Source organism: Pimephales promelas, chromosome 4 (genome assembly GCF_988280905.1).
Source record: "Pimephales promelas chromosome 4, fPimPro1.hap1.1, whole genome shotgun sequence".
NCBI lineage: Eukaryota > Metazoa > Chordata > Actinopteri > Cypriniformes > Leuciscidae > Pimephales > Pimephales promelas.
The window spans coordinates 40,927,983-40,952,139 of record NC_142772.1 but is presented as its reverse complement, the minus strand read 5'-3'; the positions used below and the strand labels follow the sequence as shown (position 1 = coordinate 40,952,139).

At 39.6% G+C, this 24,157-nt stretch overlaps 1 protein-coding gene across 10 annotated transcripts in view; it reads left to right on the top strand.

Moving 5' to 3' along the window:
* The window catches only part of fbrsl1 (fibrosin like 1), a 313,681-nt gene that overhangs the window by 268,930 nt on the left and 20,594 nt on the right, over nucleotides 1–24,157 (top strand). For all 10 annotated transcript variants that reach the window (XM_089130528.1, XM_039659990.2, XM_039659992.2 and 7 more), the window contains one exon: nucleotides 5,426–5,474. In XM_089130528.1, coding sequence (XP_088986654.1) covers nucleotides 5,426–5,474 — 49 coding nt within the window. The remainder of the gene's footprint in view (nucleotides 1–5,425; nucleotides 5,475–24,157) is intronic.

The window sequence follows — 24,157 nt, the reverse complement described above, 5'->3', positions numbered from 1 at the left end:
AATAATGACATCCAGGCATATATATATATATATATATATATATATATATATATATATATTGATAATATTTACATATATATATATGGTAACACTTTACAATAAGGTTCGTTAGTTAACATTAGTTAATATGAACTAATAATGAATAGCACATATACAGCATTTGTTAATCTTTGTTAATGTTATTTTTAACATTTACTAATACTTGATTAAAATCTTGTTAACATTAGTTAATGCACCGTGAACTAACATGAACAAACAATGAACAGCTGTATTTTCATGAACTAACATTAACAAAGATGAACAAATGCAGTAACAAATGTATTGCTCATGGTTAGTGCATGTTTGTAAATACATTAACTAATGTTAACTAATGAACCTTATTGTAAAGTGTTACCATATATATATATATACAGTATATGTATATCATATTTTATATATATATATATATATATATATATATATAATGATATTATTTCAACACAGTCTCATGAAGATGCGTATCTATACCACGAGTGTCATTTCTCGTGGCATTTATACGCCAAAAGTGTTTTTTTCGTGTATATGGTACGCACTAAAAAACCCTGGGTTAGGTTTAGGGGGGAGGGGGGTGGGGAGTTCGTGCGTATTATACGCAAAAAAGTGCGTATCATATGTACGCGAAAATCGCGTGCCAAATACACGCAAAAACTGTTTTTGGCGTATAAATGCCACGAGAAATGACATTCGTGCCATAGACACGAACTTTCATGAGATCGGGCTGATTATTTAGTGATATCATTATGATATTAGTCCATCCCCCACAACTTAAATTAAATATAATTGAGAAGCTTCTGAACAATAAAATCACACAAACCTACATTATACGATTCTACATTATACATAGCAAAATGTTGAGATTGATGTGGCTCTTGCGGGTTTTTAAGAGGGTGATGATTGAGATGTTTATCAGCCCTTTGCTGTCCCTCTTTAAAATGATGTTACATAAACAGTTAGAAAATAGAAGCCTGTAAGGTTCTGGACAACATCCTGCCATTAAGAGAGAGAGAGAGAGAGAGAGATTGAAGCAAGAAGATAGGCGAGGAATGATTACTGATGGTAGAGAGAAAGAATGAGGACGAGTTTGGGGAGACAATGATAAATCCCGGACATGATCCACATGCTAAACCCTGTTTGTTGTAGAGGTCATCCGGTTGTTGTCAGGTTAATCAGAGGACTCTGTGGAAGCTCTCTTCAGGCCAGGATGACCCTTTTTTTCTCTTCCTCTCTGATAATTGATGCCATCTGGCCCGCCTGCCTGCCCCTGGCAGCATGACATCACGTCAGTGCCATAGCGTCCTCTGAAGCCTCCAGCGGCTCCACTGTGCCACCCTCTCCTGGCACTGAACCCATGAGATGAACGGAGGGGCGTGGGGTGGGAGGAACAGAGGAGGAAACCGATCAGTTGTCTTATTATTTTGTTGGTTCTATCATGTATTTTATACAGTATTGGATTTTGGTTATATTCATCGAGTTTGAGGTGGACTTATTCAATTATTTGTATTTAACCACTAGACACTAGCAGTATAATGATACCAATACCATGGTGCCTTTTAAATTACACTACCGTTCAAAAGATTTAAGGGTTTCGTTTTTTCACAGGGACACATTCAATTGATCCAAAGTGATGGTAAAGACATTTATAATGTTCTTTTGAATGGTCTATTCATCGAATCCTGAGAAATAATTTATCATGGTTTCCACAAAAACTGTTTTCAACAGTTACAAATCAGCATACTGAGTTCTGTCATCATGTGTAATCATGTGGATGAATAAAGGACTAATGATGCTGAAAAGTCAGCTTTACCGTCACAGGAATGCGTTGCATTTTAAAATATATTCAAATAAAAAAACAGAATTTCAAATTGTAATATTTCAAAATATGACTTCAGTCAAATAAATCCTGAGTATAAGAGGATAATTTCAAAAACAAACAAAACAAATCATACCATCCCCAATATCCCATCGAATTCTATTTGATAGGAATTCCATTTTGATTCCACGGTTTTTGCCGTAACATCTAATTGTTGATGAAATGTGATGTCAATTTTTGCATATTTCACCATATTGATTTTGGGTTGCTGGGTTGTTTTAACCCATGGTTGGGTGAAATATTGACAAACCCCAACCATTGGTTTAATTTTTAAATACATCTTTTAAATCCAATGGTTGGGTTTGTCCATAAAGCATTTTAGAGTGCTTTTTGGTCTTGTGGTGTGGCAGATGAAGGCTACATTCTCTCAATTACTGAGGCCATAAAAACTGCATGCATTTTTCAAAAGAATTAATGTTTAAATGCGGTCTATAGTTCTAGATGAACCACAGAATAAATCAATCAATGTGTTTTTTTTTTATGTAGACTGCTTTCATTGTCTTGATTTGGAGCATTAGAAGAAGCAGTATAAAATAGTTGTGTGGAACTCTGACTATTGTGATTGTTTATTTTAAATCTTTTGCTGGAATTAAACCGACTTCACCTTCCTGTTTTCCTTTTCCTGTTCCTTCTTCCAGTGGCACTTTACAGCTGTAGGCAGCATGTCTGAACACATGACCATGACCCTTTTATTTGTGTAACTCCCTCCCTACCGCCTCCTCTGGCTGTTTTCCTCTGCGGCTCCTGTGAGAGTCGGGTCGTGGTCCAGAGGAGGTGCATCATTGGCTGTAGTTAATGAGTGCAATGGGAGAAGTGAACTGAGGACTGTTTTGGTATCTCAGAGTCCCAGGCCTGGCCTCTCTACCTCCAGATCCAGTATCGCACGTCCTCTCGGGTCAGGCCTCCTGCGGCCCCGCCAGCGCTGTTTGGCTCCCAGCAATGTGGCTTCAATTTCCTCCGTTTTGAAATGGTTATAGCCCCTCTGCTTCCTTCAGCGGGCTGGGACTTAGCTTTGTTTTCTCTCCTTTCTCTTTTCCTGCTCATTTTGATCGCCCTGTCCTTTAATCACCACTCGGGCCCCCTGCGTCGCAAGAGTGCAAAGAATTTGTTATGGGTGATCTTTGACCTCTGGCCTGTAGGGACACTGTTTAAAGGCTGCTCGGTCGAACAGCTCACTGGCAAAAAACACAAACAGTGAAATGCAACCGCCATTATTATTTTTTTTTACGCTCTGGCAGTTCCTTTCTTTTTTCAAGCCCTCAAAAAAATACCTTTCCTAGACGGATCATCGTATTGAAAGTTTCTTTTCAACATTAAAGGCATAAGCCGAACAAACGTTAACTGCAGTCTTTGCCCAAACCCTTATACATATGCTACGGGCCCAGTTCCATCTGAACCTCTTTTCTTTCATGTAATCCTACGGGGGTGTGAGCTAAAGTGTTCCAGCTCTCAGACACAGAGAGCTTGTGTAGTGAAAAATCCCGCTTGCTGAAAAATTAGTCCCCTGACGTAGTGAATTATAGGGCTAAAATAGAGCTCTTTATTAATGTAGTCCAGAATTCACGTCAGCGGAGGTCTCAGAAATTATGCCACACAGTGGGTCTGGTCTCACAGGAGGTTTTGCATATTAGACTGAGTACACATAATAAAAAAAAACACGTTATTAATGGAGCAAGAAACTTGGCTTCCACAAGGTTCAAATAGACAAACTGAGGTGCATTTTCATTAAAACGTTCTGCCGAATTTGAAAATACTAAAGCCTGAAACACACCAATTCGACGCCAACGAACTAGCGCTGATGAAAGCCGACAGTGTTGTCGCCTCTTGTCCGCTCTCGTCGAGGTAAAAAGCTGCACTTGAACACACCGAGAGAACTACAGGCGACTGTCAGTTAGAATGTGCGTTCTGCGCCTGCGTGTAATGAGCCAACTGTCTATTTCTGCAGATATATTAGATATATTAGTCTATATTCGTCTTTCCAAAAGGAAAACCGACGCTACCAGTAAACAAAGCCGCGTGTGCTTACCGTTTTGTGCTTACCGTTTTGTTAATATTGAAATATTCGCCAAGGAACACTCAGGTAAGAAGACGTAACATAAGAACAGCCTTCTATCTTTAACGTTTTGACTTCTTTGCTTGCTGTTTTGCTTTTGTTCTCGTGCAAACTGAACAGCCAATCAGTGTTCTCTCTTTCCCCAACGGCCTGACGCCGATTCAACTTGACGAATCGGGCGAAACAAAGCCGTCGAAGACTATATTCAGCCAATGGCACGGAACCGTGCGCATCACACCGAGGAAACTTAGTTGGCCGAAGCACAAAATCTTCCAGACGGCCGACCGTCGGCTTGGTGTGTTCCGGGCTTAATGTGTCCACAGTATATTGTTTATAAAAATGAACCATAGTGACTTTTATCGTACTCACTATCGTACTCATAAACAAGCACAAGATAATAGACATAACATAAAATTATAAATAATCATATATCATAAACCATACCAAGTGAAGCTTTATATAGGATCAGGATGGATCAACTAGTCATCCAAGTCAGTAGACCATCTAGTGATCTTTTTAAATATGATATGATATATTATAAATAGGTTGATATTCATGTAAACATTAAAGTGTTTTTTTTTCTTCTTCTTTATTTAGCTCTGATTAGTTTGGCTCAACTTAATGCAAATAGGAAGTGAAATGATGTGGCAACTGCCGTAGGAGTGCAGATCATGATTCACCAGCGGATATAGTTATACCCGAGTAGGAACGCTCCTACAAAACAACAGCGCAGTGAGCCATGACCTCCTGTGTGAATAGAGCATCAGAAACAGGTCCAACAAACAACCCACCAGATAGTTGTTTTTCAAAATATGTATTTTTGCATATTCCTTGATCTTATGGTCTCTTTTACATTGTTTTGTATTTAAATCTGCTGTAATACATGTATCTCAGAGGAAGAGATATGTACTCTCAGAAGGAAGGGTACAAAAGCTGTCACTAGTGCGCTATTCTGAGAAAAAGTTGGAATGTGTGTGCTGGCATTCTTTACCACCCTTGTGTATAGTGTGTGAAGAATTTCTTCTTCGTTAAGAGCCCTATGTCCTGTCTGTCAATGACTGTGTGTTTTGGTAGGAGCATGGCTTGTTTTCTTTTTCTTGCTGCTTGCCAGAAACTACACGTTCTGCTACATGGAGGGGAAGGAAAAGCACACTCGTGTTTAGTCTACATAGCACTTAAGTCACTTTGTAGGGAGATTACTGTTTTCCTATTGTAGTCTGCGGGTAGGATTTGTGATGTCACCATCCATCAGTGATCTTTTGTTAAATCATTAAGAGCAGGGATGTGGAAAATTGAGCAAGATGGCTCCACCTAAACATTTGGACAGTGTTTTACTGTACTTGTCTTTTGGATTTTTATGTCATTCCCGTCCTGTTTTTCTCTTGCTCTATTCTTTATTTGTTGGTAGCCATCTTTACAGTTGTTTAAAAAGGGTCTAATTATGTTTTACTTCTGTTTTTCAGGCATCTGATGTAGGATCAGAGAAGCTTTTCTCGCCTACTGCACCTAAAGGTAAGAGCATCTTGTGGGTGCTATATAAATGTTTCACATGTCATTTTTCATGCATTGGATGTTCAAGACCTGATTAAGCCTGACTTAAGCCTGATTTTTGAAACAAAGAATACCTCAGGGTTGTCAATAATATATAAGAAACTTCCATTGTGCAAATTGCACTGTAGTAAAACTTGCGCAACCAAATCCTTGTTTCACTTATTTTCCACTCTAGGAAGCTCTGTTCTAGGCCACAGTTCAGATAGTCTCTAGATTATTGTTCTTTAAGTTCATATTTTTCTCCCCAAACTTGACACTATGCAGTATGTTCCCAATGGCAACTCTGAGCTCACTTTCAAAACCATTCACAAGAGTAACATTACTCTTGCCTGATTAGTGCTATTTTTCAAATTTTTTTTCATGAATATTATTACAGTTAGAAGGGTTTTTTTTTGGCCTTGTGAGCCAAAGAGATAACCATCTTTTCAGGTTCCCCTCAAATGCACTAAATGTGGTAGCAGTAAGTCCTGGGCCGCCAGACTCATCAGAAGCTTGGGTTGGGTGTGTTTGCATCTCTAGACCTCTATGACAGACAGCAATTGTAATCCTGCTAAAAGCCTGTTTAAATCTTACTGTTAAATTGTGAAATGGTGATTATTTGTTTCCTTGTGTTTTCATTCATTTTCAAGTGGCTGCTGATAGAGGTTTGCCTTTTTATGCGGTTTTGAGCTACTTTTTACTGTTTCCAGCTGTAGTTAAAGTTTAGCTGAGAGCAGTAGGAAGTTGCCCCTTGAAGTTTTTTTTTAGTTGGTCCACATCCAGGTTTTGTAGGGGAACTAAGTTGTGAAACGAATTCTGTTTGTTGCACAGAGATGTTGAGTTTAATGCCACACTTCTGATGCCCAGCATGAGTCTTTTGCAGAGCTTTTGCCCCCTACTCTCTGAAAACACAGAAAAGAGGAAGTGAGACGAGACAAGTCGAGCTCAGAGGAAGAGTAGAACTTGTGACTACTGTCGGGTTCCATAGTAAAGTCATTTTTATGCATGTCTCTGGATGAGTTCCAGACATAACCATAGGAAAAGACTTGTGCAACAACTGACATTTAAAAGTAGATCAGAGCACATGGCTTGAGCACTTCAGAGCTTTTTCTTGTTGTTGTTGATATAACAGGCTCTCCCTAATCTCTTACTGTTGATGGCGAGACAAACTGCATCTTCCTTAATATCCTGCTAATGTGCGTCAAGCACACACTCTTACCATGGATCACAGGGATGATACAGAGAAAGCAGAAAGTGGTAGGAAGTCTCAGATTAGGATTTGAAAAGAATGCAAAACCAAGAGTGGGAATATGTGGATTAAGTGATTTAGGATTGCAGGAAATAAATATTATCGTACTAGCAATTTGAAGCCCGGACTGTAGAGATTATAGATTTTTCAGGGATGCATAACATTTGAAATCCACGATGTTTGATGATAGTTCAATTTCTGACATCGTAATCTTTGATATCCAGTTCAGACTTTGTAACTTTTGAGTTTCATAACATTTCCAGTGTGGATTTCTTAACGTTTAATGTTCTAGAAGTTGCATAATACTTCTAGAAAAAAGAAAAAAAAAGAGTCTTCGTAACTTTTATATCCAGTGGTATCACAGTAGTTCCAGTTTGGTCTTTTTTTAGGTATCACCTGGAAAACTTTGGCTCTCTGTTATTATAGATACCTTCATTCTTCTTAATTCTTGACTGAAGTGAAAAGTTCTGTTTCCTAAGCGAAATTAATTGAAATGGTGGTGGTTGTTGATATTATTTTCGAATTTCCTGTATGTCACATGGCCTTTCACTCGCTTTTGCTGTTGCCATAATCACTCTTCTGGCAAAAGCATCCAAAGCACTTGGCAAGGAATGTATAGTATTATTACCCTTGTTCTCCTGTTGTCGTTTTTGAATGTGGGTTTGTTCAGACTTTGTTCCATGGAATGCACCCTTCCTTTAGACTGTTATTCTATATTTTGGGGGTATAGGAGCATATGTGTCCCATTACAGTACGTCCGCCGAGACCAATCTAAAGCTCGCTCAGCTCTGATCCCCAAATTGGTCTGCCCTGGAGAACTTCTGGCAGACTGATCACTCGCTTGGCTCACGTCTTGCGTTGGAGAATTGCATTACAGGGAAAATACCTCAGCATGAATGTGGTGCTGCTTGCACAAATATGCATGTGTCTTTGTTTCTGTAAACAGCTTTCATGCACGCTGGTGCTTGATTTGATTGATTTTGTGCCCTCAGTCAAGTACTGCGGTGACATACAAGTTTCGTATCAGCTTAACAGCTGTTTAGTTTTACTGTAAATCTGTTCTTACATAATTACCACAATCGCTGTGTTTTTGGTGACTGGGTTTTCTTGCTCTAAATGAAAGCATAGTGGATTCATACTCATAACTTATATAATTTAGGGCTGTCAAACGATTAATCGCGATTAATCGCATCCAAAATAAAAGTTTGTGTTTACATAATATATGTGCCCGGTGTATAATTATTTTATATATATAAATACACACACATGCTTGTATATATTTAAGAAATATTTTCATATATATACTGTATATAGATTTATATATAATTTATATTATTGACTTGACTTGACTTGACTTGCATGTGTGAATTTATATATATATAAAATATAATATATATATATATATATATATATATATTATGTAAACAAAAAGATTTATTTTGGATGTGATTAATCGCGATTAATCGTTTGACAGCCCTAATATAATATATTAGTTCATAGAACTGTCTAATTCTGACTATATATCGATTGATCATTCTTTCTATCGTTAGTTCCATCATTCAATCCATCGATGTGGCGTTCTTTCTTTCTAGCTATAGCTCATTAGTTTGGTGTAGCTGTCAGTCTATATACTGCTTGTACGATCTATCGTTCTATCTGTCAATCATTCGATCAAATGAAACGTGGCTCTGTTTTACATGTATTATTTACTCTGTGTGGAATTAGAGTACAGCTAATGCAGAGCTACATATGGTGATTGTTGGACCTAGATCCGTGTGCAGCATCTGCCTGCAGCACAATAAGGTTAGAGGCTTTAAGCATAGTTGGGAGGGGGGGTTGCTCTCTTTCTCTTCATTTTACCCATCAGTGAAGCGGTGACGCACCCATTTTGTGTGTGAGGTCTGTCAGGCAAACCCGGGGCATGCTGGGATAGCGAAGGAAGATTGTGGTGAAAAGCCATTTGTGAAGTGGATTTCTGGTTTGCTAATCCTGATTAATTTTGACCCGTTGTGCTCATTTTAAACAGCGTATTACTGTACGTGAGAAGCACCGCCAGCTTCGGGCCAAACTGAGAGCTTAGCGGCTTTGGAAGGCTTAACAGCAGATGGCATTTTAAGCCGGACTTAATAAATTGTTTCCATTAAACTTACCGGCCCACACATAGTGGATTAGGACTATAGAACAAAGACAGAAAGAGAGTGAGAAAGCAACAAAAGAAGGGGGGTGATGGCCATTGCCACATCCTCACAAGATCAAATTGATAACGCGCCGTTTTTCTCCGTTAATCCACCGTTGCAGAAATCCGTCCGCTCGCCAACACACGAAAACAAATTGACCCGACTAATTTATCATGAATAATATTTTGCCGTCCATACCGTTATCGTAACGCATGTAATTCCGGATTAAGAGCCACGTCTGGTCGTCACACGTTATACTCTGTTTTTCTTGATAGCATTTGGCTGAATCAATTCCGGAGAGGATGGGTGCTACTCCCCCCGCCCTGCCTCCCCTCCATCGTCCCCAGGGAGCCGCAGGGTCGTTCTCTAAGCACTCATTATATGCTACACGGCTCAGGGTCTCCGTGTCGAATCGCTAATCAAGCACTCTGTCTGCAGGCCCACGATTCAATAGCCGTTGAGTGGCCTTTGTTCCTACCCGCTATTTGCTGCATGTCAATAAAAGTCTGCTCCCTGCTCCGCCTTGGTGGATGAGCCCCCCCTCGCGCACGCCCTCCCCTCAGTCCTTCAGAATATAAAATGCACTCTCTCCTGCATGGGTGAAAAAACAGAGGGAGAGAAAAATGTGTGGAGGCCAGCAGAGGTCAAAGGATTTTGGGGGGAAACGGTGTGTTTGTATGCGGCTCTTCTCCTCTACTGAGGTTAATGCTGATGTATTGCTAACCTTAGCACTGCAGTGTTTGTGGCCTCTTGCCCATTAAATAATGAATAGAAGTTGACCTCTTGACCGGCTAATCAGCTTTGCAGCTGTTGAATCGTGAAAGTGCAGAGATCGAGGAGTCACGGACAGGGATGGACCAGCGTACGGATTTAAGATATTCCAAGATTAGCAGCTAATTTTAAACCCACCCGTCATTGCGGAGGTTAATGTTGCATGTACAGGTGGAATTGGATTTGTATGGGTTTGATAAAGCATGTCCAGCTGGTGTTGTGTGTAAATGTTCCACTGCTGTTTTGTTGGCCAAGCTTGTCATTTGATATGAATATTGTCCTTTGTTTGGGTTTTCTGTTCTCCGCATTTTTGGCTCTTGGTTTACACACATATTGCCATTAATAGGTGGTTTGCAGTCACGTGATTGTGTTGACGTGCGGATTGCAGATGGAGGGCAAGGAGTGAAGAGCGCAATGGACGAGATGGAGGAAAATCCGTACTGTACTACTTTAGACGCTATTACAAGAGAAACATATAAACAGAAAAACGAAACGTATGTTGGACGTGATCCTTACGTTATGAAGAGGAGCGATTTTCAACTGAATTGAGAGATTTGCCTGCCATCGAGGCTGTAGATATCAGCAACTAACTTTGACTTTACGAAGTTCGGAAACTAGTCTGGTACGTCACACGAACAGCCACATAAGTGTATTTAAACACCTGAATAATGTAAGTATAAGCCACATAAATAATGTATTAACTCATATTTGACGAAGTGATCACAGCACACACACATACACAGGCATTTTCCCATTCGGCTCCTCCTGACCCCAGACGTAGGTTTGCAAGGCATTTTTCCTGGTGTTTTTCTTTCAATTTCTTGTATTTTCCCCCCTTATGAACAACAAATTTGGGAACATGATAAAAACTCCTCGTAGTTTGATCGATTTGAGCAACCGTAAACGACGCAAAACATAGGCATTTTGAGTGTGTTATAGTGCTTCCTAAATATAGAAGATCACTTCCTGCCCTCCATCTGCATTTCGCGCCATGGCAACGCAGTGGCGTGAGGTCACGTGAAAACAAGCTATTCAAAGTCTGGTCCATATTGCAACGTATTCTGGCTTGTTGGACAGAAAGAGATCCAACTGTCTGACCGATTTGTAAAGCATGTAAATTGCTTTGACAGAACACCCACTCTATGAAGCTTTTTGTATGTACAGTATATTAAATCGAATTGTTTTAGACAAGGAAGATTTCTGTTGTGTTTCATAAATGTCGTTTGGTCCCACTTGGCTCTGAAATAGAAATGCAACTTCAGCTCAAATGGAAGAATGGCATTCATATCTCTTTATTATTTCCAACATTCATTATTTCTGCCCAACCAACATCTCAGAACATATGACCATTTGTTTGGGTAGCTTGCTTGTATGTGTGTGTATGTGTTTTCCTTTCATTCTGGAAAGCGAGTGTTATGAATGTTCCTCTTTATTGATAGTGCTAACCCTGTTTGTGTAGTTCTGCCTGTCAGGAAGATGAAAATAAATAGCAGGAGCGTGGAGGAGATAAAACATGTGTTTAATTATTAATTGAGCCATTACTGACAGAGATTGCCTTTTTGATAAAAGGCAGGAAGCTGCTTCAGGGGTAGAAAAAGCAATTACTAAAGCTATCTTCCTCTTCTTCTCCGCCCGTCGTTTTGCTCTGTGCAAACAGGAAAGCATACCCTGTCGACCAACCTATTCCATAAATTATTTTAATTTCCTTTCAATATTTATGATGTTTTTAAATTATGATTCTGTTGTCATGTCCTATTTATATGGAGAGGCATTGAGCCATGCTATACTAAGGTGGATGTAACTATTATCTTAACTGGCGGCAGTTGTTTTTCTTAACGCGTTTCAGAAAATATTACATTTCGACATGTTCGTTTCCCTTTTCATTTCGTTCCAATTTATTTGAATGATCGCACATGGTGTATTGATTTTTGTTGATGTCTGGCCATTTGCTGAAATGCTATCAGTTGCTGTGCATTTAAGCTGGATGGGGTATTGATATTGCTGTAGCTTTCATTTGCCGAGGTTCGTTGGACAGTTTCTAAACCAATAATTTCTGAGGCACAACTTAACCTTTCAAATACAAATGTTATTAACTCTATTTTGCAGAGAGTGAACTCTGTCCAGAGGTTTCACTACTATGCCTGTCCAAAAAACATTTCTGTGCCATATTATGCCCATCAAAGTATTTGTTGTACTTCATTTAATTTATACTTATTTAGATCATTAAATCATTTCATTACATTTGAGAAACCCCATTGAGAATAACTGGTAAAACATCCAGCTGTATTATGGTAATTAGGCTTTTGAGGAAAAATATGTTATATGAAAATAATACACAGAATAGATCTGAAAAAGTGAATACATTTTAACAAGATTTAAAAATTATCTTTTTACTCAAGTCATTAAATGGTATCATTTGATGCTTGCAGGTTTAAAGTAAGTGTCTTACACAGCTGTAGCCTTCCTCTAGCTCAAAACACTTGCAACGCCAAGGTCATGGGTTCGATTCCCAGGGAAAGCAAGAACTGATAAGAATGTAAATGTGCACCTTGAAATGCTTGCTTTGGATGAAAGCATCTGCGAAATGCACACATATGAAATGTAAATCTTACACCTTTCAGTAAGCTTTCCCAGGGCTACCAGTCTAAGCCTGTTAAAACCATCCTTACCCTGTGCCAGGTCCGCCATGGGACCAGACGGGGATGGAGCAGCGCTCTTGAGGTGATCTTGCAGCCCTACAGCTGGGGAGCAGAGGAAAGCGGCTTGTAAAGTTGAGGTCAGGCCCTCTCAGGAGTCTGCCTGCATTTGTGCAGGGTAATTTTAGCACTTGTGGGCCAGCTAATGACCAGTTTCTTTCAAGAGTTGATTGCTGGAGCTCGTTTAACCATCCCCAGTGTGATCACTCCCGCTAGGGCTGGGATAACCATCAGTCTAGCTGCAGGGTAGCTGCATTTTTTTTTTTAAGCGAGACCGAGTATGCTTTTTATCAGGATGGCTAGAATAGGCAGTGAATATCAAATTTGAACGCTTGGCTCTTTATCGCACGTTTGAAGGAGATGCCAGGATGAGATTTTTAACATTTTGTTTCATTGTTTCCTGCGTTTGAAGTCAATGCTATTTGCAGAGGACGTTGTTATCCTCGCTCGCAAAGCCAGATGGTTGTTGCTTGTGGCCAAACATGAATCTTGGATAATGTTCAGTCACTGGCAGAGACGAACTGCTAGACTGGATGGATATTGCAAACACGCTTGTAATGGATTCGACATTTCGGGAACCGGTTCAGAAGGATCTTATAAAGACCGGAATTCTGTGGCCGAGCGCAGGAAGGAGGTTAAATGAACAGAAATCCATGACCGGGAACAATATGAAAGCTCTTCCATGCTTGTTGGAGTTCAAAGGACTCGGGCGCGCTTTAACATGTCATGCTACAAAGTAGCATTCACGTTTTTATTGCTTTATTTGCTCTTTATTAATGCTATGCATACTCCGTATTTAAGATATAAGTCACGTCGCCACTGAAAGTACAAACACATGCTTCTGTGCGTCTAAGTTGCTCCGCAGACGCACTATTCCATCTACATTCATCACACTGAAGTCTTGCAGCTCAGAGACGGTTTGTGAGGTTAAGCTAATTAGCCCTGAAATCAGCACATGGTAGAAAACCGCAGAGGGACGCTCTTCAGCGAGAGACGTTGCGCAGAGATCTCGCATTTTATGTTCAGGCTGTCATTAATCGTTTTGAGCTACGCTAAGGCGCAAATACCACTCTGCGTGAGGCTCTCTTTGCTGAAAAGGGAAGGAAAGAAAAAAAAGAGTAGAAATCCCAGTCTGTGTGGTCTTCTATTAATCAAACAGGCATCTGTTCCCCCTTGCGCCGAGCACAGGATAGGCCTCTTAACAGCCTTCCTCTCCAGTGGCCCCATTCAGACCCAGAGTGGCTGTTATTTTAGCACCGCACTGGAGAGCAGCGAAAGAGTGGGACGCCGAACCCCGCTGATGTGTTGCCTTGCTGGGGAGAGACCGGATAAGAGGGTCCCAGGAGTGGATCTCGACTATGAAGAGCCATTTAGAGGTAGACCTTGCTGCCTCTCCTAGGTGTGAGGGGGCATGGAGAGCCACGATGGCAATAGATGTGGAAAAGATGAGCAGGTCCTGCTTTTTGTGCGCTACAGCTAGTGGAGTTCATGTACATTTTGTGATGTCATCTTAAAGTTTAAATACTGAGAAATTAACTTGCATGTGACTTCAATATAGTTTTCTTATAGTTGTTAAATTGGTTAGAGGGAATTCAATTGGAATTTGAATCGGAATGAAGAAGATCCACCCGGGTCCATGAGTTTTTAGGGGTTTTTTTGTGAATAAATGTATTATAATGAAATAGGCTATATTAAATAAACAAGTTAGTTAAAAATTACAGAATTTCAGCTTGAAATTGATATTTTGAATTAAATTGTGGATGGTTTACAACACTGATGGTTTCATCAATTCTGTTCTATTCAAACATGCGTGTTCCTTGTTGGATTGGAAACCCTATGCTTTTTTATAAAGCCGAGATATATCAGAGAAAAATATATTCAGCTCAGGTGTGAACCCTTGTAGGTTTCATAAGGGTGTGTTTTGGAGGGGTTCTGTTATGATTGCAAGAAAATTGAAAGCATGTCACAGAAGACAGTTTTGGTGAATATCTACATGGGCAGCTGTGGTGCTTTATTATTTACCAGAGGCTATGGATTTTCCTTTACTTAACTGCCTGAATTTAAACCATGAGCAGTGAAAAACATTGGTATCTCCCAAAGGTTCTTCAGCAAGAATGAACCACCTGGGTCTCCCTTTCAAACCAGCTTTAAATGCTCCTCTTCTAGGAGGCTTTTAGCCGGCCTATTTGCACTCAAACCCTTCTGTAGGACACGTAGATAGACCTCTACTTGAAAGGTTGCTGTGAGTATAGTCATGAACAGAAATCTTTGAAAAGCTACACCTCATGCATTAATCCTGAACATTAAGCGAGCCCTTATACTCATGATCACCTCTTTTAGTTGACTACTGTTTATTATGGGTGTTGTGTGCCCAATGCTTCCAAGAAGATGGATTCTAGATGCATGCATTTGTTTTCAACTGTAAACCTTTTAAATGGTCTGTTTTGTGTTGTTGTTAGAAATAAATTGCACTCAGGGTCCAAAATTAACATTATGATATATGTATGCATATATATATATGTATGCATGTATGTATGAATTTATAGTATTGTGTGTGTGTGTGTGTGTGTGTGTGTGTGTGTGTGTAGGCAATATGTTATTTCTTTATGTGTGTGTGTGTAACAGGAAATTAGAGGAGACATGCATGTTTGAGCGGGTCCCCCTGAGCGGTGCTCGAGGTCAGGACAGAGGGCCTGTCTCCATTAGTTTTACTGGCACACCTCCAAAACCTTCCTTGGCCCTTCAGACTTCTTTTGTTACTTCCCTCCCCACTGTACTGCTTAAAGTCTATACAGATGGGTTATAGTCTGGCCTCAGAAAGCCTGGTCTGAGTAGAGGCCTTATTTAAATTGAAGTATAACGAACAAGGTTGAAGTACAATAAGTCCAGCATGTTGTACTGATGTATGTGAAACTTTTCTCAATGTACTTTATATGTTGTCACAAACATCTAGTAAAAATGTATTAACTGCTGGATTTCAGATTCAGACTGATAACTTAAAGGAGAACTCCGGCGCAAAATGAACCTTTAGTCTAATAAAACATTGGTTACCTAGTTGACCGTTCTCTGAGATTTGTTTTCATGATAATCGAATGTAAAGAGTTTTATTTCTAAAAACTGTTTAGTGTATAATGCTAGTAAATGGGGGCATATAATAAGTAAAAAGAAAACGCTAGTTAAATTCACTAACAAGGCTCAAAATAGCCCCACACTAACACAGTAACATAATGAGGGTCCCTACATGCAAAACGAAGCATTGAGAACTTGGCAAGTGTACAGACCGTTTAATAAGAAGATACTTTATAAAGACAGTTCACTTTGTGTATACAGGCTTTGGAAAACAGTCTCGACAAGTCGAACCACGAACGTGGTTCTGAACTGTATGAACGTCGTTCGCGGTTCGACTTGTCGAGACTGTTTTCCAAAGATGGCGGCGCCTGTATACACGAAGCGTACTGTCTTTATAACGTATCTTCTTATTAAACGGTCTGTACACTTACAAAGTTCTCAATGCTTTGTTTTGTATTTAGGGACCCTCATTATGTTACTGTGTTAGTGTGGGGCTATTTTGAGCCTTGTTAGTGGTAAAAAAAGATTTCTTTTTACTTATTATATGCCCCATTTACTAGCGTTATACACTAAACAGTTTTTAGAGATAAAACACTTTACATTCGATTATCATGAAAACAAATCTCAGAGAACGGTTGACTAGGTACTGATGTTTTATTAGACCAAAGGTTGATTTTGCGCCGGAGTTCTCCTATAAGTCTTTGGGGCTGATTTATTAAAATACAAAATATTATCAAAATAATTATTTCTTTGTGAATCAGAATGTATTATACTTATTAAGTATTATATTGTTTGTTTGTTTTTTTCCATTATACACGTCAACAACAATGTCATATTCATATTTTACCTCCATAAATCTGCTTGCTCTGCTTCTGTTTAGCTTTTAGCAGTCATCGGATACCTCTCCCCATTGTGTTTAGTCCTGTTCTTGCATGATTTAAAGCCTAAACGTAGTGTGTGTTTGCTAACCTGATATTTCCCTGCAACCTTATCCCATGTCTTTATCCCAGTGTCAACCCCACCTGAGGAGACCCATTTGAGTTGAACAAGAGGGTCTCAGAGCTGTAATTTAGCCCGTGACTGCATGAAAGGACACGCTTGGCGATTGTAAACACTTAGATGTCGCCTCTTAAAACAGTGTCATAGAGAAGTGATGCATTTCTGAACAGGACTCAAGACCTCCTTCCTCCCAGATAATGGTGTTCCGGGCTTCTTTTTGGTTCGGTAAATACAGAAGCTTTTTGTCAGATGCTAGCCCTCAGACTACCTGAAAAATAAGCCTTTAAGGATATAGATTGATAGATAAGATTGTGGAGTGACAATGAATGTTTTGTTTGGGGTTATTTCCCCCTTCAGTAAAATGAGAAGAGTTTTTCCAGTGCCTTCTGCGGTGCTGGCGGAAATATATCTTTTCACCCGTGATGCAATCTCAGTTTCATCCACAATTTCTAAAGGCGTTCATAGAAACGGCAGAATAATATGTGCCCTTTATGGTCTTTAATGAGACGTAATGCTCTTCAAGCATCTGTGAAATATTTCAGTGCAAAGGAGCAATGTTTTTAATGTGTAATGTAAATGAAGGTAAATATTCCATACAATGAGATCTTTGAAAAGTCCTCTTTTATCAGGGTCTGTTTAAACCGCTGGTCTGACTGTCACTTGACCCGTGTTCGTGTCATGTTCTTTCTTTAATATGTTTTTTTTCCATAGTCACACTATGAAAGATACAATCAGCTCTGCCTAAAGCCGATTATCCAGTTTAATTTGCCGTGAAGATGTCGAGATACACTTCGCCTTGAGATGGCTGAATTATTTTATAATAAAGTCACATGGCAAGTCATTAGGGAACAAGAAAAGATCATGAGACATTTAAAAAACATGCATTTGGTCATCCATCTGCCCCTTCTTTGGAGGTTTGTGTGTGGATGTGCATGCTAACCAAGCAGAGCGGTTTCCGTCCAATGCTCATTGCAAAAGCACTTGAGGGAACATTATCCGAACGAAAATATTGACAATATGCCTTTACCACCACCTTGCCACTATGGCCACAATGTCAAAACAAGAAGTCAGGTGTGACGGGTAGAAAAAGGCCTGTCAAACTGGGATTGTTCCTGAGAGTTCACCGTGGTAGGAAAGCCAGTTCCAGGTACACAAAAAGAGAGGGGCAAGAAAGCACAAGAGCTCTTTCAGACCCATATTATGCTACTTGGGCCGTTGAATGATTCCCATTCATCCGTTTCCCCTTCCACTGAAAAGCAATCAGTTACTTGCTGAAAGATGATATTATATGCACCCAATGTCATACTGGTCTGAAGCAGGTTCATGCCTGATAGCATTGTTAGAGAACACCTTTATTTGTTCTCTCCCATGGCAAAATGCTCGTTACCCCAAATGGCTTTCAACCATCCATGTTGTTTGGCCTGTTTTTTTTTTTTCATTTTCATTTGTTTTTCTCCTCCTGTTTCACCTCCTGCTCTTCTCTGCGGCCTGTAAATCAGGAGAAAAGCAGCTGGCAGTGCTAATAGAGGATGCTCTCCTGCAGGGTAACAAAGAGGTATTGTTAGGTTTGTAAGGGCATTATGCGGCTAAATAAAGCTGACATGCTGAGGTGGAATTATTGCCCATGCTGAGCCTGGCGCTGCCCCGTGAAGCGAGGCTGAAAGTCGGCTGGAAAGAAACCAGAGCCGGAGAACCAGAGAGAGAATGGGTTGCCATTCCAGAATGTTCTATAATGACGGCTGCTGTCAGTCATCAGTTTTTGTGCTCTTCTTACAACTTGAATGATATCCGCTGTGGTGAAAATCAAGTTTTTAATGTTTATATGTCTGTTTTCAGACAGACCACGTGCAATATCATGAGTCAATACCATTGCTGAGTGTTTTCTCCTTAAATTTGCACCGTGTACTAAATACAGTCTCAATGACTATGTTTACATACAGCCAATAAACCGTTCAAAACCGGGATATTAGCAATAACCCGGTCGCGAACGGCCATGTAAACACCGGTAAAAACCCGAATATGCTCATATCCCGGATTTATAAACCGGGATATTAAACCTGGGGTACCCCTTTTCTAACCCAAATTTTTGGTCATGTAAACGCGTATCGGCATATCCCCATAGTGACTTGTGTTCTTCGCATGTTCTATTCGCAAGGAATCTTTTGAGTAGAGAAACTTCTCGGCGCATACAAAAATCCGCGTGCAGTATACCGGAAGTAAACATGGCCAGGCGAGACAAAGCACAGCATACTTTTGGAGCGAGTTCAGTAACGTTATCAGCATCAAATCGCAAACAAAGGCGATCGCTATCTGCCCCGAACTATTCATTAACCGCGTGCTGCTGTTGTTGCTGTCTTGATTAAGGATATAAGAATCGGAAATGACGCATATTGCGTCTTAAGGTTGTCCTTACGTCTAGACGCTAACCGTGCGTCTCCGTTTACGTTGGGATATAGCAATTCCATGTATACAGGAGAAACTCTCACTGCTCACGCATGTAAACGGGTTATTCCTAATGTTTCAGAAACCCGAATAGTGACCTTAACCCGACCATAACCCGAAATTGGCTGCATGTAAATTGGCTACCGTCACAAACTTGTAACCAATCCTTTCAACATGCGGGGCAGGCTTTTCCTATCATTATTTCTAAGGTTGCTGATTTTTAGAAGGCAGTCCAACATTAGCAACATATTATTAGCTGTTTGATTTTATTCAAATTCTGAATGGATTATACTGTATATAGTTTAGAAAGAATGCAAAGTTATTTTATAATCACTAATAAGATGTCAGCGATCTCACAAAGTTCTGCTGTTATCAATGAAGTTGTCCACACTGCACAATGAATCTCTTTTTTTTTTTATCAAAATGACCACTTAATTTAATTTCTCTATCCCAATAAACTCAAAATGGCCAACATCACTATCTTATTAATCACTAATCCAAACCTTATAGTGAGGTTAATCTAATAAGAACCAAAGCCTAAGACTTGATATTTGGCCATTTATGGGCAGTTCCACTATTTTGGCTTTTACTCGAAATGTCAAAGACCGAGGAATCGAGATGTGTCTGTTGTATTGGCCTGCATACGACCGAGTCTCCGCTGATTCCAACACCCTTCTGAGCCGTTAGACGAATCTTTATTAGAGCAGACAGCCATTGTCTGCAGTCATCTAGATAATTGCAGCGCTGGGTCCTCTTCTCTAATCAATCCAGACAGCTGCCGCCGTGCCTGCCGCGTTTGCCAACCGTGCAGCTCAAGCTAATTAATGAAATGATGAGCCGTTTGGGCACAACGTGGTACCACACAAACAATCTGGGACATTTGGAAATGCCCAGCCCCACAACAGAGGCACAGATAGATTAGTGAAGAGCTTGTATTTTTATCGCCGTCATAAAAATGAATGTTTCAGAAGTGCTGCATACGCGTTAAAAGAGCCGTTTTTTTCATCCAGTAATGGAAATTATGGTGTTACTTGCTCCCCTTCATGTTGTTCTAAATTTTCCATTATGACTTTCTTCCGCTGAGCAGAAAGGAGAAAATATGAAGACAGTGTTACATGCTCTTTTCCAGCTATAATGAACAAGGACTGGCACTTTAAAAAGGGATGCAAAGTAGTTCAGGTTGTTGTTCATTGATAATCTTCTTTAACAGTGAGTGTGTTTACATGCACCCTCATAATGCGATTATAATGGGATTTTGGCAGTATTGCGATTAAACTTTACCTCATGTAAACACAATACTTCGATTAAACTAATGCGATTAAGCTCATAATCGTAGTAACCATAATCACATTAAACTATGTGGCGTACACGATTCAAATCGCATTATGAAAGCGGTTAGTTCCCATCCTTGATTCTGATTGGTCAATAGCTGTGCTTCACGATATAAAACACGGCTATGACCGCTTCACCTTACTGTTCTGTTTATCACTGCGCATCACTGCAGTTCCTATAGCCTTGTTCACACTACATGATTTTAAAACGTCGGGCTGAACTGTGTGGTTCACATTACATGACTTGCTCTCAGTGAAATCAGGAGCGTTCAAGTTGTTGAGCTGTTCACACCACACAACACAACGTGATTGATCCACAACAGGAGGTAACGCACTACACGAGTTGACATAGAGATACAACCACGATCGGATGATAAGAGCAAATCATTTGTGACTCAATGAGAGCTGTTTCAGTACTATGGTACGGTCTAAATCCTGAAAATAATCAAATAAATAACGAGTTGACAACAACTCTGTCACCCAAAGATTCTATCTGGTCTACAAACCACGTTTTGTCACGAAAACCACGCAATAAAACGAACCAGAAATGACGCGAAACTGCAGAGAACACAACGCGCGAATATGGACGTCAGACAGAAACTAGTGCTGCACAGTGTTTGCGCGACGATCTGCTCAGAGAAAAAAAAATGCAAAAAAGAAAAGATAAACTAAGATTTACCTGGTGTCCTCAACCCATGCGTTGCTATGATTGGCTGTACTCATGACGTCACAGAGGTCGAGTTGCGCGACGGCTCTGGATATTTAGCAGGCTAGATATTTTTCTGGGCTCGGCGACGCGTCTGCGAGCGTTTTCGCTGTGTTGCTGGCTCTTTCATACTAACAGATTGGCAGGCGTTCATCGTCCGCTAATCCCCCGCGATTTGCACGCGATAACACTCTGACCTGTCGGCGAGCTCAACGATTTACAAAATCAGGCTTAAAATACTGTAGTGTGAACTTGGCTTATGTTGTTTTTATTTGAGCTTTGCATATTACACATTGGAACGTTGTTGCTCTTCACGGTCAGGGACTATTTTTTTCTAGCGGAAGGAAGGCTTAAAGTGGTTTTATTTTACATATTTTTTTACTTGAATATTTTTATTGTGTGGTAACCGTTTTATAAAAGCAATAAGGTACTTGGCAAGAGCTGTATCATGAATAAGTAATGGCTGAAGGGGTTGTAGGCACTCCGCTTCGTTACTTATTCACAATACAGCACAGCCTCTCGTACCCTGTTGCTTACAAAAACAGGCATGTAAGCATATTCATCGTGCGATGCTCATCTCTGTGCCAAAAAATAACCAGTATGTCCATAAAAATGCTTTAACAATGGGCGGTAACATGCATACTGTATTCCTATCTGAGTGTGGTGTTACTTAATAGCAAATAATCATAATAATGAAAATTGCATGTAAACTGGAGTGCAGACCTCTGCTCGGGTCATGTAAACATCTTACTGCGATTAAGACCTTGATTATTAGAAATAATCGCATTATTTGTGCACATTTAAAGTAGTCAGTATGAATTATTAATGAATCATTTAGATTGATTAGTTTAACTCAAAATGATTTAGTCACAACTCACTAGTTCTTCCATCACCACGTTAAGGAGAGCTAAGGGTGGTTGACAACATTTTCAATAAACAACCATTTTAAGGTTGTTTTTCATGCAAAGCTATTGTAAGGTTTCAGAAGAGCACTAATACACTGCTTTTATTGTGCTGTTATGTCTTTTATGAAGCTTAAAAGTCCCTTCATTGTCACTGCATTGAAAATCTTTGGAGTTTCTGATTTTGTGTTCATTCATACATGTTTAGAACAACATGAGTATAAATCATGACAGAATTTTCATAGGAACGTTTTTAACAAAATGTCCCCAAAATGATAAGTATGCAACTCAGAGCCAATAGAAAGCAGTAAATCATTTTGTGTCTTACGCATTTTCCCCCTCAGTCTTCGTTCTGTCCGTCAGTAATCACGCATGGCATGGAACAGGATGGCATATGCCGTCTGAGCCATATGGGCACAGTGTGAGTCTGTTCTCAGCATGGTGAAGCAGTGGTTCATGGAGGGCACGGAAAGCTTCCAGATTTCTGAAACGAACAGTAGGTGCTCACAGATTTTCTGTGTGGCTTCACCAGCCAACATGTTCCAGCTTAACACCTAGAGTGCACTGGTGCCACCTTGCCCTGTCCCGAACAGAGATGGAAATTGCGGACCAATGTCTTTGCACCAGCTGTCATTGGCTCTTAAAATGTCTTGAAACACTGTGTGTGTGTGTGATCGTTTAGTTATTTAAATTCTATACCATTACACAGAAATACCATTTGAAATCAGGCATCAAACTATTCTAATGCATACTGTAGATTTTTTTGTATTAAAACCCATTGAATACTAAAAATAAATAATAATATGCCTTAATTTCTTTTAATGCCTTCATTTAAAATGAATTCATCACATTTTGACAGCTGTGAGACAGTATTCCGGTTTATAATCCACATTTCTGACGCCAAAATCTCTTTCATGAGCTTGAGGAACCCACCCAGTTGCGATTTAGATGTTTTGGCATTCTCTGTTCTTTGTTGGCACAATGAAATGCAGATCCCAGTGGATTTGACTGGTAAAGAGGAGAGAATTTCCTGTCTGGATGCAGCTAAACTGTGAAAAGATGACAGCTTTCCATGCAGCACCTGCTCGCGAGATAAATTCGTGTCTTATTCTGTTTGTTGACTTCATCAGCTTGAGGCAGTTTTTAGTTTGTTACTTGTGGTTCTATATCTGTCTTTGTGCATGAGTATTAATGTTTGTTGTTTGGCACGCAGTGATGATGGAGAGATATACCACAGGGTTTGCAAGGGAAATGAGCACAGAATGTGTAGTGTTAGGCTTGAGTTCTCGCAGCAGAAGGCAGTGCGGTGTGTGAGTATTTGCAATAAGCATCATTGGCCCCTGGTCATTTGGGAGAATTTGCATCCCCTGCTGCCTTATCTTAAGACCCTGTTTGCATATGAGCTGTTTTTATTACATATAAAACAGAGACAGACTAAGACGTAAATCCATAATCTCCCATTTGCATGTGCAACAGGAGACGGTTGAAAATATTGTTGTAAAGGGTAGGGTGGGGTGGATGGGGGCTTAATAGTCTGGAAATAGACACAGGCTGCATCCCAAATCATAGTATGCAACATTGGGATTAGTGTGCCCTGATAATGTCTTGATGCTTTGTATTTTAAAAGTATGCAACCATGAATTATTATTGCGCTAAAATTAAACACAATCCCTCAAGCTGCAGACGAGTTTATTTTCAGTGTCTTGTCAGTTTACCTGTCTTATCTCTATCTTTCTTCTGTCATTCTATCTATCTATCTGGTGTTCTGTTGTTCTCTCTTCATAAGACCTATAAACTTTGATTGTTCAAAACTTTTTAGAAATATTGTTCAGAACTTTCAAACAAAGGCTTTGTCTAGCCGAGATACAAATTTTACTTTGGTTAAATATCATAATTATATATTTGTTTAAATTTTGATTTATTTTAATTCTTCTTTAGGAAAAACATGTTTCATGAAGTTTATGGACATTTTTTTCGATCCTAAAACACAATGCAGTAAATATCGGGAAAACACCTATGGAATATTTTTTTTTAAAATATGCAAAATTCATTCAATGTAACAGTACATTGTGCCATATTTTATCGTGACGTGGATCATATCGATATCGTGGATCATATTTGCTACCTCATATACTTATAAGCTCTTGACAATATAGATTATAGAAAAATTATCAAATAAATGTTTTACTTGCTATTAGCTACTCAAGTGCTTACTATATGTAGATTTAGAAAAGTGACTAAGACTCTTTTTCAGAACATCAGAAATAATTTCCTCTGGTAGCTAAAGCCATCTGTCTCACTTTCATCATGTCGGTGTGTGTGT